The 16107-nt window shown below is 41.0% G+C and overlaps 1 protein-coding gene across 1 annotated transcript in view; it reads right to left on the bottom strand.

The window, feature by feature from the left end:
- The window catches only part of INHBC (inhibin, beta C), a 23087-nt gene extending 7908 nt beyond the window's left edge, over positions 1-15179 (bottom strand). Inside the window, exon 1 of the mRNA XM_006859599.1 lies at positions 14870-15179. Coding sequence (XP_006859661.1) covers positions 14870-15179 — 310 coding nt within the window. The remainder of the gene's footprint in view (positions 1-14869) is intronic.
- Between the last annotated feature and the right edge of the window lie 928 nt (positions 15180-16107).

The following is a 16107-nucleotide window of genomic DNA, read 5'->3' as shown; positions in this document are numbered from 1 at the left end:
GGTAAAGTGGAGGGTCATGGAAAAAGAGGAAGACCCCCAATGAGGTGGATTGGCACAGTGACAGCAGTAATGGTTCAGGTGTAACAAAAATTGTGAGGTTGTCGTGGCAATGTTTTGTTGTGTTGTGCATAGGGTCGATTCGATGGCACCTAGCATCAACAACAACAATATTCATCTTACTTGATCTTTAATAAGTGTTTAGCACAGTTAACCAATTTCACTTGGCAATATTTCCTTCTCTTGGCTTTCATGATACTGGTCTTTCCCTCTTGGTCTTTGCTGACAGCTCCTCTTTCTTTACCTGACCTCTAAATTTTGGAAGTCATGAACTTTCTTCTCTTTTCTATCCAAATTCTTTCATACAATGATTTCATTGATTTCCATGGCTTCAAAATCTTTCTATCTCTTGATGACTCCTAAATACATCTCTCTGGTACTGTCCTTTCCCTGAGTCAGCTGCCTGTAGGTTCAGCTGCCTGTTTCACATCCCATTTGGATAAATGATGATGCCTTTAACTTAACACATTCAAAGAATCAAGATTTATCCCCTCAAATCCAAGCCTGTCTTAATAATAGTGTATCATGAAGTCAGAGTTCTAATGTAGCACTGTAGGATAAGCTCTCGACCTCAAGGTCAGTTTTAATCACAAAGTTGGCAGTTCAAACTTACCAGTTGCTGCTCAGAAACCCTATACAGGGTCGCTATAAGTTAGAACTTACTCAAGGGCACTTAACAACATTATGAAGACAGTAATGCAAATTGTCTTCTGAGCAGCAATTATATTTAATGTTTCATATTGTCAGGATATTTGTTTAGATTTCAGAATTATATTAATTTGTAATTAAGTACTTCTCAATGACTAAGTATACTTATAAATGAAGTAGATTGATCTAAGCTATTATGTTTCTAGAATGTTAGAAACGCCATTTAGAAATTTGAAAGATTTTTTTTTTTTTTCATGGGAGTATGGTGACTTCATAGGATAAGCACTGGACTGAAAACCACTAGGTTGGCTGTTTGAGCCCACCAGCCACTCCGCAGGAGAAAGATGTGGCTTTCTGCTTCCGCAAAGATTTAAAACCTTAGAAATCCTAGTCATGGTTGCTATGATTCAGAACCGAATCAATAACACTTAATAACAACAATACAAGCCTATCTCCAGTTTCCTCCTTCCCTATAAATTCATTGCTCAAGTCAAAAGCTTGATTTTTCTCATTCTCAACTTTGAAATTATCTGCAAGACCTACCTCCAATTCATGGTATCATTCCACTTTCCCCCACCTCCTCTACTACACTATACATTTGTTGTTGTTGCTAAGGACTGTTGAATCGGTTCTGTCATAGTGACCTTGTATAGGATTTCCAAGGAGTGGCTGGTGAGTTTGAACTACTAATCTTGCAGTACAGCGTATTAATCCGTAGCGCCACACCAGGACTCTATACTAAACATTAATTCAGTCCATAATCATCTTTTTCTTGAATATAACAATAGCTTCCTAATTAGTCCATTCTTGCCCCTCAACCATTCTCCACATATCAGCCAGTGTGATCTTTTTATTACATAAATCTGATCAGCTTAACCTCCTCTGCTTAAGGCCTTCCAAAGTTTTCCTATTATTTTGGATAAAATCTAAGTTCCTTAGAATGACTTACATAATCAACTTACATGATTAGGCAGTCTGCCCTTTAATCACTATATCTCTACTGCCTTTTTCGGAGTCCTTGTATGGTGCTATAGGATAAACACTACAAGGTTGGTTTGAACCACAAGGTCAGTGGTTCAAATCTACCAGTTGCACCTCAGAAACCCTATACAGGGTCACTATGAATTGGAACTGATTTGATGGTACTTAGTAAGAACATATATGTATATAGGAATCTAGTGTGGGCTGTTTGTTAATGAGCTGAACCACAAGGTCAGTTTGAGCCTCAAGGTTGGCAGCTCAGGCTACCAGCCACTCCTTGGAAAACCTATACAGGATCGGAACCAACTCAATGGTAGTTAACAAGAACAACAACAATTGTCTTTTTTTGTTTCTGGACCTCACAAAGTATGTATCCACCTCATTGTGCTTGCACTGGACTATCCTTCCTAACCAAGATCTTTTTGGCATGTCTCCTCCTCAGAGAGGCTTTCCTGGTCACCCTATCTAAAGTAGTCTTCCACTTTACCTTCATCTCTCTAATATGTATTATTAAATTGTTGCTGTTGTTGTAGTTAAGTGCCATCAAGTTGGTCTTGTATAAGGAACAGCTGATGGGCTTGAACTGCTGACCTTATGGTTAGTAGTCTAATGCTGATCTTACAGTGCCACACCAGGACTCCTTGTATTAATTATTAATTTACTTGTATTAATTATTATAACATATGCTTAACTGTCTTGATAACCCCTCATCACACCTGGTTCTTTGTTAAGTTGTGTGCTTGTATCCTTCCCTCCCCTTGAGCTGCAATGTAAACTCCATGAAGGTAAAGATTCTACCTACATATGTTGTTGTTGTTGTTAAGTGCCGTCGAGTCGGTTCCGACCCATATATATATATATATATGTAGGTAGAATCTTTATATATGGTTTATAATATATGGTTTATATAATCTTTATATATATATATGGTTCGCCATTGTGTCCCTAGTATCTGCTACATGTTAGATACTCAATAAGTGTTTCTTGAATGAATGGTCTTTCGCTTCTTTAATTCTTTGCACTGACACCAAAGTTATTTCTCAAAAACTTGGCAGGATCACAAAATTCATGGTTTCAAAAACCTTACTGATGAATAAAGTTTAAACTCTTTAAGCAAGTAGTTAAATGCCCATTATTACTTGACCTTAATGCCCATATTTTTATTTTTTAAGTATAGAGTGCTTTATAGTGGAGATGCAGCAAACACTCTCATAGGTAAAGAACAGGAAGGAAAAAGTTCAAGTCGGCTGTGTGTGAATTGGAAAGTTAGGAATAAAGCTACTTTTAACAACTCTTTGCTAATTGCAGGGTGGGCAGTTGCAACTCACCAGCCAGTCCACAGGGAAAAGATACGGCTGTCTGCTCCCATAAAGATTTGCAGTCTTGGAAATCCTGTGTAGAGTGCCTATGAATTGGAACGAAGGCACTGGCAGTGGGTTTGATTTGGCAGTGGGTTCAACAGCTCTCAGGACCAACATGGTTTTCATTTCTATCTCTTTGTATAAATCTGCTCTATTCTTCTCTCTTCCTGGTTCTGTTTCTACCTTGTCAGCTTCCTTAAGTCTCAAAATAGTGACCCCAGCTCCTGAGTCGCAGGACCTTTTATTCAACTCCTCTTAGCTAAGTGAGCTGATCTCACAGTGTCCCAATTTCAAATTCTTGGAAAAGAGCCTGATTGACCCTACTAGTCTTTATTTGTTAGGTCACTAAGCATTCTACAGTTGTTGTTGTTGTTATGTGCCGTGGAGGAGTTGGTTCTGACTCATAGCGACCCTGTACAGGGTTTCCAAGGCTGTAAATCTTTATGGGAGCAGAAATCCTCATCTTTCTCCCACGGAACAGCTGGTAGTTTCGAACTACTGTCCTTGCGGTTTGCAGCCCAATTCGTAACCACTACGCTACCAGAGCTCCTTATTCTACAGTTAGAGCCCTTTAAATCACTCTGGTCGTGTCATAACAGGCAGAGACATGAGCAGCAAGAGCTGTGGTAAACTACTACACTGCTGACACCACCAAAGAACAATGCCTCCCAATAGTCATGCCTTGTGCAATTCCTTCCTACATCACATCTGGGCTTGGCCATGTGACTTGATTTGGCCCAAGGGACCTAAGCAATCACGGTACAACTAAATGCTTGATAAGTACTTACACATTGCGGCTTTGTCTTCTTAGAAACTTAGGCTTAACTACCGAAAGAAGAGGTCATGTGGAGATTCTAGAGGATGAAAGCTCATTTTAGATGTTCCAGTCCCATCTAAGCTCCTAGCTTTAAGTAGTTGTATGAATGACCTTAAATTCACCATATGGAGCAGAAGAACTTTCCAGAAGTCTGGTCAAATTACAAATCTTGAGACATAATATACTTAATGTTTTAAGCCTCTGTGTTATGGAGTGATTTGATATTTATCAATAAAACTCAAAACCTACTTTTCAAGTCAATTCTGATTCATACTAATCCTATAGGACAGAGCAGAACTGCCTCACAGGGTTTCCAAGGTTGTAAATCTTTGTAGAAGCAGACTATCACATCTTTCTTCTATGAAGCAGCTGATATTTTTGAACCGTCAATTCTTCAGCTAGCAGTGAATACTTGAGCCACTGAGTCACCAGGGTGCCTTTATTTATCAATAGATAACTGAAATGGAATTTAGTCTCAGAAGTAAAGTGCTGCTTGCAAGGGTATAGAGAGAATGCTTATATACTGCTGGTGGGATTGTAAAATGGCAAAATCACTATGGAAAACAATATGGCACTTTCTCAAAACACTACAAATAGAAATATCTGTAATTCCATTCCCAGGTATCTATCCTAGTGATATAAGAGACACAAATAGACATACAGACACCTATGCTTATTGCAGCATTATTTACATAGCAAAAAAGGTAGAAACAACCTAAGTGTCCACCAATGGATGAATGGATAAATACATTGTGGTACATACATTCAGTGGAATACTACATAACTGTTAAAAAATATTGAGTCTATGAAGCATTTTATAATATAGATTAATGTAGAGTACATTATGCTGAAAGAAATAAGGCAATCATAGAAGGACAACTACAAGTATTGTATGGTCTCACTTGTATAAAAAGGATAGAATAGGTATGCACACAGAAAGCAATGTGTTTTGATGAATATCAGGAATGGGAAGAGTAAAAAGGAGGAACCACTTTCTAGATAGTAGACACTTTTTTGGTGATGAGGAAGACTCTACTCAATATGGGTGAATGCTCACAACTTATCAGAGCAAATGAAGACACTAAGAAGTATACAAAAATAAGTGACAATTTGGGTAAATGCTGTATGTAATTTTGCAACAATGGTAATAACAACCAATAAATAAATGTGGCTATAAAGGATCCCACTTGACAGTAACAACATAAGCAAAGTATGTGTGCATATATATGTACAGCAAGGTATCATTCATTTGAGTTATGGTGTTGGAGGAGAATATTGAAAGTCCCATGGACTGCCAAAATAACAAATAGATCAGTGTTGGAAGAAATACAGACATAGTGCTCCTTGGAAGCCAGGATGGCCAGACTTTGTCCTTCATACTTCGGACATGTTGTCAGGAGGGACCAGTCACAGGAGAAGGATATTATGTTTGGCAAAGTTCAGGGTCGAAGAAAAAGAGGAAGACTCTCAATGAGATGAATTGGCACAATGGTAGCATCAATGGGCTCAAGCGTAGCAATGACTGTGAGGTTAGCCCAGGACCGGGCAGTGTTTAGTTCTGTTGTGCATAGGGTCACTATGAATCGGTACCAACTTGATGACACCTAACAACAACAAGGTATCGTGAATTGAATTTTGTTCCACAAAATAGTTGTCAACACGGTTGGGCCATGATTCTTAGTAGTTTTGCAGTTATGTAATAATATAACGTGGCCATTATGTAATGATGTAATCACTCACTCCCCATGATGTGATCTGATGTAATTATCAGATACATTGTAAATCCTCATCTCTATGATGTTAATGAGAACAGATACAATCTACAGGATTTGGTTGTATCTCTTTTGAGATATTTGTTTTTATTAAGTGCCATCGATTCTGTTCCAACCCATAGCGACCCTGTACAGGGTTCCTGAGGAACGGCTGGTGGGTTTGAGCCACTGCCCTTGCCATTCAAACTGACGGTGCGGTCCAGTGCACTATTCTGCAGCGCCACTAAAAAAGCAAGTGGAATTCAGAGGGTTTTATTATAAGGACCTACTACAACAAATAAAGAAGAGTTGGGAATGGCATGCCTCCTTTAGACCCGTAGTTCTATGAAGCATCTAGATCCAGAGGAAGAATGATGCCAAGACGCATGGAGCTCTCCAAGGATATTGGGCCTACAGAGGCTGGAAGGAGATAAGGACTTTTCTTCAGAGCTGACAAAGAGAGAAAGATTTCCTCCAGAGCTGGTACTCTGAATTTGAACCTTTAACTTCCTAAACTGTGAGAGAATAAATTTGTTTGTTAAAGGCATCCACTTGTAGTATTTCTGTTATAGCAGCACTAGCTATATAGTGTATATATATAAACATAAGGTATATATGAATGAGTACATGTATACACATGTATAGATGTATCAGTAAGCATATGTATATTACCAATGTTTGTGTGTTACATATATATTCATATATATATTCATATAAAGCAAATAGGAGAGTTACAGAGACTTTCCAGACATATCCAAATACCTCACAGGACTGGCTTACTGCGTTAAAAGACTTATTTATAATCTTGTGGGACAACTTAGACAATTGGCATAACAGAGTTCTACATTCTAGCTTAGTGAATAGCATCTGGGGTCTTGAAAGTTTGTGACTAGCCATCTCAGATACAACTATTGGTCTCTACTAGTCTGGAGTGAAAGAGAATGAAGGAAACTGAAGACTCAAAGAAGAAACAAGTCCACAGAACTAATAGACCATATGGACACAGCCTCATCTAGTCTGAGACCAGAAGAATTAGATGGTGCCTTGGTACCACTACTGACCGCAGATAGAACGAGAGTAAAATGTAGAACAAAATTCAAATTCCTAAAAAAAGGCCAGACTTGCTTACTGGACCAATAGAAACAAGAGGAACTCCCAAAACGATCTCCCTCAAATATCCTTTGAATTTGGAATTTTAAACCATTCCCAGAGGTCACCTTTCAGCCAAGTAGTAGATTGGCTTATACAATAAACAATATCATCTGTGAATAATGTTCTCTCTTAAGCAATCAACTGTTGTTAAGTTCTGTGGAATTGGTTCTGATCCATAGAAACTCTGTACAGGTTTTGGACGATCAGCTGATGGATTGAACCACTAACTTTATGATTAGCAGTCCAATGCTTATCCTACAGCACCACACCAGGACTCCAAAAAATTAACTATATGAGACCAAATGGTCAACATTTACCTGAAAGCAAAGATGAGAAGGCAAGGCAGGACAGGAAGTTAGATCAATGGAAACCAAACAAACAGAATAGAAACAATGAAAATGCTAACATTTTGTGAATTGTAACCAATATCATGGAACAATTTATTTAAAAAATTTTAAAATTAGAAACCCTGCTTTGTTGTGTAAACTTTCACCTAAAATACCATACAATTTATATATTTTTAAATAACACACATTCCCCATGCAGAGAAAATGAAATAAAATAATAAGCAAAGTGCTGCTATAAAAAACTAAAACACGTGGCATTGGCTTTGGTGACTTTGGGACAGGCTGTTAAGTAGAGGTCAGAAGAGTGAGGAGACTGTTCTTGGAGACTGGAACACAGTGAGGAAATGGCTGTTAGAAGCTGGAGAAAGGGGAACCTGTGATATATATTGGCTGTCGCCTGGAGTAACTTGGAAGATAGAAAAGATATCTCTAACAAAGTTGTGAATTTAGTTGAAGATATTTCCAGGCAGAATGCTAAAAGTGTTAATTGGTTTATTTTAGCTGCCTATGATAAAGTATTTCAGGAGAGAGATGAACTAAAAAAGGAACTGTTCAATTTTCAAGCAGAATTTAGAGAAAATGTTTCTAACCTAGGACTTGCTAGATGGAAAAAAGAAAATCCTTTTCATTCTTTGTCTTTCCATCTGGCAAAAGTTTACAAAGAAAGAAATGGTGTCAGGGCAAAGAGCAAAACAAATAAAGGGTCAGTTGTAAACCTTTGCAAAGATCTAAAACTTAAAGTGATACTTTGTAGACCCACTCAACTAGATAAAGGGACTTTTAAGACTCTTATTGTTTCAAAAACTCTGACTTGTAGCTTGAAGCAGAGAAGCATCTGTCTTATTAGAAGGGGTACCTTTTGTCTAACTAAGGAGACTACCATTTTATTATTTAGAAGGTTCACTGAGAATTTTAATAGTGAAAGCAACACCAGTGTGGACTGAAAAGGGCAGAGGCAATTCAAAATGAAAAGAAGTCTCTGGGCCCCCAACTTCTTTGGGCAGGAAGCAGCCTGAGAAAACGACTCAGCCGCAAACACAAGCCATTTCCTACTGAAAAGGAAGAACATCTCAGAAGGCAGAGCCAAGGGTTGAGAGGGTGGGTCTGGAATCAAAGGAAGCAGTGGTGAGCAATGGGACAATCCTGCCAGTGAGCAGAACCAGACCCTAACCAAGGGAATTTGGGATTTGGGATCAAGACATGTACCTGGCCAGCTATCATCAGAATTGCTATGGACCAATGATGGCTCTGTATCTCCCACTTCTCCCCACCCACCCTGTTTTGAACAGGAGTGTCTGTCATGGTTATCTTGTCTATTTCAACATTGTATGTTAAATGTGTGGGAGGAAGATAATTTGTATTTTTAGGTCATAGGCATTGGTATGCTAGTAAATATTTAAACTATTCTTCAGAAAGGAAAAAAAAAAGCTCTGATTTATACTGTTTGCCAATTTCTGTTGTATAAATATTCCCCCTATGTCTGATTTTAAATTACTAATGTGATGTCACTTAATGAGGAGTTGGGAAGAGATGTGCATGACTGACCCTCCTGAGCTGGTATGAGCCAGTTACAGCATACCACTGAAGGTTCTTACACCTGAAGAAATGTACTAGAGGAGTCTCAACTATGCATGCTCCTGATTCACAAGAGACTTTGATCCTGATGCCATATTGGGATAAAAATGGGGGTGGGGGCGAGGTGTCTTGAAAAGGGGTGAGTATATTTTGCATGTTGGAGGGATTGTTATTATTAGGGGCTATGAAGTATTATGGGGTCCTGGTGTGGTGCTGTAGGATCAGCACTGGATTTCGAACCACAAGGTCGGTGGTTCAAGCTCACCAGCTGCTCCTCGGAAACCATATATAGGGTTGCTATGAGTCAAAACTGACTTAATGGAATTTAACAACATCAACAACAACAATGAAGTATTAGGACTCCAAGTGTAGCGCTGTAGGATTAACATTGGACAACAGCAACAACAATAAAGTATTGGGAGCTCAGATGTAGCGTTGTAGGATAAGCACGACAATAGCAACAACAAAGAAGTATGGGGAATCCAGGTGTAGTGCTGTAGAATAAGCAATGGACAACAGCAACAACAATGAAGTATTAGAGGTTAGAGGACAGACTGTAGTAAATTGTTACATGGTTGTTGCTGGAAGTGCTGTTGAGTCGGTTCTGACTCATAGCGACCCTGTATAGGTTTTCCCAGAGTGGCTAGTGGGTAAGAACCACAGACACTCTGGTTAGCAGTCCAGTACTTATCATACAACACCATACCTGGAACACGGATTGCTACATTGTTGTTGTTAAGTGCCATCGAGTCGGTTTTCACCCATAGCGACCCCGTATAGGGTTTCCGAGGAGCAGCTGGTGAGCTTGAACCACCGACCTTGCAGTTCAAATGGCTTTGCGGTCTGGCGCATTAACCTACAGCGCCACACCAGGATTCTAATTAAATTGCTACATTTTTTGTTGTTAAGTGCCGTGGAATCGACTCACAGAGACCCAGTACAGGGTTTCCGAGGATGTAAATCTTTACCGGAGCAGAAAGCCTTATCTTTCTCCTGTGGAACCGCTGGTAGTTTCGAACTGCTGACCTTGAGGTTTGCAGCCCAATTTGTAACCATTACGCTACCAGAGCTCCTTTAGTGGCTCCCAAAGAACAATACCTTTTGATTTTTACATCTTTGTGTAGTTCTCTCTCATTGTTGTTATTGTTAGGTGCCATCAAGTCGGTACCAACTCATAGCGACCCTATGCACAACAGAATAAAACACTGCCTGGTCCTGGGCTAACCTCACAATTGTTACCATGCTTAAGCCCACTTTATATTGATTCTCAATTTGATTCTGCCACTTTATATTGATTCCCAATTTGGCCATATGACTTGCTTTGTCTATTGGATTGTTGTTAAGTGCCATAGAGTCAGTTCAGACTCATAGCGACCCTGTGCAGCATTCCAAAGAGCACCTGGTGCGTTTGGACTGCTGACCTTGTGGATTGCAGTCCAGTGGTAATCCTGTAGCACCACACCAGGAGTCCTTGTCTATGGGGTATTAGCTAGCAAATGTAAGCAGAAGCTTGATGATCATTTGCACATTGAGACTTGTCTTCTTGGAAACCCCAACATCTTTAAACAAACCTTGGCTAGACTACTGAATAATAAAAGGCCTCATAGGAAGAGGGCCTTGAGGATGAGAGTCCACCTTAGATGTTCCAGTTCAGCCTAGCTCCTGGCTGATTGTAGCCACTTGAGTGACCTCAGCTGTACCATCTGGAGTAGAATTGCCCAGATTAAGCAAGTCAAACCACACACTAATGGTAAGCAATAAATAATTGCTGTTTTACATCACTACTCTTGGGGGAAGGAGCTCTGGTAGCATAGTGGTTAAGAGTCGGTGGGGCTGCTAACCTCAAGGCCAGCAGTTCGAAACTGCCAGCTGTTGTGCAGGAGAAAGATGAGGCTTTCTGCTCCTGTAAAGATTTACAGGGTCGCTATGAGTCTCCACAGCACATAACCACTACCACCACTACTCTTTGAGGGTAGTTTGTTACTTAGCAAAAGATAATGAAAATAAAAGCTGTCGACAGAGATAGCCTCTTAGGAGGCTGGGCTGTGATTGACATTTTTGGATGCTTCTTCCAGGCAGAAACCTAATCTATTTGAACTAACCCTAGGCAAAATGAGAGGTACAGGGTGTCCAATTCACAGCTCCCAGCATCCCTGGTCCTTTGATTTCCATCCTATTCTAGTTTTCCCAGAGCCTCAGGCTCTCTCTTCCTATTTCCAGCAAAACAATTCTCAGATCTTTCTTTCACACTATGGTGTAGTTGATAGCTTAAATTGGAAAGAAAACTTCCAGCTAAAATATTTAAATGTAAAAGGCGGAATCCAGGCATCAGTCATTCTCACCTCCAAACTTCCTTTTTGACTTGTCTCAGATCAGGCTCCCTCTGTCCTGAATGTTCTATTCACTCATCAGCAACTATGTGGAAAGTATATACCAGACTGAAACCATGACCGTGATTGGACCCTGCCACTTGCAAGTTATAAGACCTTGGCCGTGTAAATTACCTTCTTTGAGTCTCAGTTTCTGCAATCGTAAAATGGGAATAATAAATTCTACCTTATGGAGTGATTTTATTAAATGAGGTGAGGCAGGTAGACTCAATCGGTGGTAACCATCATTATTATCACAATGTACCAGGCTAAGAACTGGGGATAGAAAGGTGGAAAAAAATCACATCAGGATTTAGTGGTCAAGGGATTCAGAGTTCATGGCCATCTGTCCATCTTATCTTAATCTTTCTCAAACTACTTTTCCACTCTAAATGCAGTCTGCTCCTTCACCTCTAAACTCAGGTTTTCCCCTCAGTATAGCATGATTTTTTTTACCATTCTCTACCCATTGAAGTCAAATTTATTCACAACACAAGCCCGTTTGCTACCTTCTTACGGAAGATTTCCCAATCTCACCAGGTCCTAGTGAGTTACTCCTGGCCCAATATGCTTTTGTATCCTTATACAGCATATATTTCATTATGTGTTATATTCTAACTAATGTATTCCCAGCAGCAGTACTAAACCCTTCCTGGGCAGGAGCTGAGTCTTCTTTCAATTTTCTGCTCCCTCCATCCTTAGAAATTAAAATCAAACAAACAAATATATCTGCCAATTGTTGTTGTTAAGTGCCTTTGAGTCTGTTCAAACTCATGTTGTTGTTGTTGTTGTTAAGGTGCCATTGAGTCAGTATAGGGTTTCCAAAGAGTGGTGGTGGGTTTGAACCACTGGCCTTGTGGTTAGCAGTCCAGTGCTTATCCTACAGTTCCACACCAATATCAGTATCTGTGCAAAAATTGTTCTAAGCTCTTTGTACTAGATAAATTAATCCTCTCAACTATCTTTCCATTATTCCCATTTTGTTCTTGTAGTCAGCCTCTGACTCATGGAGACCTCACACACAACAGAATGAAACGCTGTCCCATCCTGTGCCATCCCCACTGTCAGGCTTTTGCGATCTATAGGGTTCTTATCAATTGTTTCTTGGCAGTAGATCACCAGGCTTTTCTTGCTAATCTGCCATAGAAGTTCCACTGAAATCTGTTCAGCATCATAGCAACACTTAAGCCTCCACTGGCAGATGGGTGGTTTCTGAACACGAGGGTCATTGACTGGGAATGTACTTTACATCCCCATTTTACAAATGATCACAGAGCTACTTAGCAACTAGCTGATCAGGATTTGAGCCCAATTTAGTTCTAGAGTTTGTGTTCTTATAAGGAAAAGTATGCTTTGGCATAGAAATTTGAACTAATTAGAGATTCAGTTACCACTGTGGACTCTAGACTATGGTTAAGTTGACCTACAGTCAATTGATTATTGTGGTTTGATTATTCAGCAGAACCAATGTTTATTGAGCATCTACTATAAGATGTGTGTGTGTGTGTGTGTGTATTAGGAGTCCAGGAGTGGAGCTGTGGGTCAGTGTGTTGGACAGCAAGGTTGGCAGTTCAAGTTCACCAGTAGCTCCTTGGAAACCCTATAGAAGGTCATTATGAGTCAGAACCAACTCAATGGCACTTAACAACAACAACTATGGGATAAACACTCAACTGTAATGTGGGTTTGAACCACGAGGTTGGCAGTTCAAATCCACCAGCCACTCATCAGAAACCCTATACAGGGTCATTATGAGTCAGAACCACTCCACGGCACTTAACAATAACTATATTCACCAAAAACATAGTGGTGTAGTGGTCAAGGTCAAGGATTACAGAGCTGGGTTGCCTGACTCCACCATTTGCCAGCCATGTAACTTTGGGCAAGTTACTCAACCTCTGTGTGCTTCAGTATCATCTCCTCAGTCTTGGTGTGGCACTGTAGGGTAGGCCCTGGACTGCTAACAGCAAAGTCTAAAAGGTCGGATGTTTAAACCCATCAGCTGCTCCTTGCAAACCCTATACAGGGTCATTATGAGTTGGAACTGACTTGATGGCACTTAACAACAACAAAAAAATGGGGAAAACAAGAATAATTGCTTTGTTGAGTTATGGTGAGAATCTAAAGGAGTTAGTATTTGTAAGGATTTAGAACACAATAAACCTTGTGTTTTATGCCTTCAGGTTGATTGATTCTGACTCACAATGACACTAGGACAGAGTAGAATTACACCACAGGATCTCCTAGGCTGTAATCTTTATGTGGGAGTCCTGGTGTGGCACTGTGGGTTAATGCACTAGACTACAATGTTGGTTTGAACTGTAAGATCAGTGGTTCAAGCTCACCAGTTGTTCCTTGGAAACCCTATATAGGGTCACTATGGGGCATTTAACAACAGCAATCTTCATGGGAGCAGATCTCTAGATCTTTTCTCCCTCAGAGTGGCTGGTGGGTTCAAACCGCTGATTTTTCAGTTAGCAGTCAAGTGCTTAACTTTTGTGCCACCAGGGCTCCTAAGCATTGTATAAGTGTTAGTTTTCTCTTACACACTAACTGGCCTCAGTTGATTACCAGAGGAATAGAAGACAGTTTCTTACCTCCAGGGACTGACATTCTGTATAAACTCAGATATCATAAAACAGACAATTCTATATCTGCAAGGTGGTTCCTAGTATGGGGGTCACTACAGAGGGAGTACCCCCTCCTCAGGTCTGGGTGGGTTTTTTAAGGATGCTAGATCTTAAGAGGGAAGGGAATAGGTACTGACCAGGGAAAAAGGGTCAGGAATGGTAAAGGTCTTCCAGGCCTATGAAAGAACTTGCAGAAAGCTTGTTGTTGCTAAGTGCTATAGAGTTAGTGAGTTGGTTCCAACTCATAGGGACCCTTCATAGGGTTTTCGAGGAGCGGCTGGTGGATTTGATCCACAAACCGACCTTGCAGTTCAAACTGACCTTGCAGTCCAGTGTTTATCCTATAGCACCACGCCAGGACTCCTGCAAAAAGCTTGTTGTTGTTGTTAAGTGTCATCAAGTTGGTTCCAATTGACAGCAACCCTGTATAGAGTTTCCAAAGAGTGGTTGGTGGATTTGAACTGCCAACGTTACAGTTCAAACTGACTTTGTGGTCAAGAGCTTATCTTACAGTGCCACACCAGGACTCTGGTGCAAAAAGCTAAGAGGCCAGAAATGTCAAGGTGTTTGGTTTCTAGGTTCTGTCTTTGAATTCCTGTGTTGTTGTTTTTTCTGCAATTGCCAATCTCTCCAACTCCTGTCCCTTCTATGGAAGTAACTTTCTCTTATTCATCTATCTTCTATTCACTTTTTTGAGCCTGCTCAGATATGGTAACTTGAGATATCAAGGCAAAGTGGAGAGGTATTGTAATCGCAGTGTTTTACTTTCCCCCCTTTTATCCAAATGAGGCATCTGAGGAGTTGGGTGGGGTAGGGTAATGTCAGAGTGGGGAGAGGCTGAACTCTAGGACCAGAGAAAGGATGAACTACTCAGCTACAGTTGGGTCCCTAGGTCCAAGGCCCAGGAAGTAGATGGGCTCAACCACAATCTGCAAGTTTATGGAGCCTGCAGAGACAAGAGCCAGGTATTCTCAGAAGAATGAAAATTAACTAATTTTCTATCTAACCATTGATCTGGCTACTAAGGAGAGCCTGGGGAGTGGGAGGGAGCCTGGGGTTAGGAGATTACAGTCTGTGGGAAGCAGGGAATAGGGGAGATAGTTGGAGGTTAGGTTGATGAGTAAATTTTTCCTTCCCTTGAGAGGTCAGGTTTTGGGGAAGATTGAAAACCAGGAACCCACCTGTCTCAGCAAAGCTGATGATCTCATATTCCTGTGCCCTGTTAGCCTCTGGAAGTGCCCCCTGTAGGGGCCCATGGAGGCACTGCAGTGCCGTCCTCAGAGCAGCTCTGGACACGGGTCGGGTCAGAGTTGGGCGCTGGCTGAGGTGCAACTTGTCCAAGATGCTTTTCTTAGCAAGGTCAAGAAGCAGCTCCCGTTGGCTCCTCAGGTCCAAGGTATGCCCCTCACATGCTGGACACTGACTGTCAGCTCTGGTAGTGGTCACTGTGGCCAGCCCCAGGAACAGGAAGACCAGGAGTAGTGAAGTCATTGCTCCTTGAGTGATACAGTCCCAGAAAAGAGCTGCGAATCTGGGACTCAGGGTCTCAACAGCTGTGGGGCTCCTGCCTTAACTGCCAGGGACTCCGGAAGGGGTGTATGTCTAGCTGGCATGACTCTGTATTGCAGGGGATAGGGCAGCCAAACATTTGACTTGAGAAATGAAGTCAGGTCCAGGTAGAACCTGGCAGCAGCTGCCAACACATAATCAGGGAAAGTACAAAGTGGGGGATGTGACAGGAGGTTGGTTTGTTTGGGGAAAGAAATGTCCCTTGGCCAATTGAGACAGTTGTTACCCATGTGAGCTACCAGACCCAGGGACAAAGGTTAGAGCTGAAATTTAGCCTCCGACTGTCTGTAACATTGGGACACTGGGGAAAAAGGGACGTCTTTAAGACAGAACATTAAAAGGTGACTTTCAAACAAGAGTATATTGAAAGGATATAACCCTCATGTACACCTTTTCTGATCTTTTTTTTTTTTTAATGTTTTATTGTGAATTATGTGATAGTTTACATGGGAGAACATTGGTTTTACATTCATTCTATTGTATATCTTATCATTGCCATGGTTACAATCCCCTCCATGCCCCCCCCCCCCCATGCCCCCCAGGTCTTCAGCACACAGTCGCTCTCCCTCTCTGGATCTAAAGTCTCCAGCTGCTCCATCGCTCTACGTCATCATCTCTGGCTCCATTTCAGGCATCACTACTTCTCTGGGTAGGGTCCCGCTCTCTGCTCTTCTCCCTTGATGGTCCTAGGGACCTCCGCTCCTAGACTGAAAAGTTAATCACTCCCCTCCTTGCTATAAAACGTCTACCTTTACATTTCCAACCCTCACAATCAGTCCTGATAACAATTATTCACTATTGTATCACAAGAGATCCGTCTGCATTTCATTGCATCAGCCCACCTTTTCTG

This window comes from Chrysochloris asiatica, unplaced genomic scaffold, assembly GCF_000296735.1.
Source record: "Chrysochloris asiatica unplaced genomic scaffold, ChrAsi1.0 scaffold00033, whole genome shotgun sequence".
NCBI lineage: Eukaryota > Metazoa > Chordata > Mammalia > Afrosoricida > Chrysochloridae > Chrysochloris > Chrysochloris asiatica.
The sequence above is the reverse complement of the archived record's forward strand: the minus strand, read 5'-3'. Positions and strand labels throughout refer to the sequence as shown.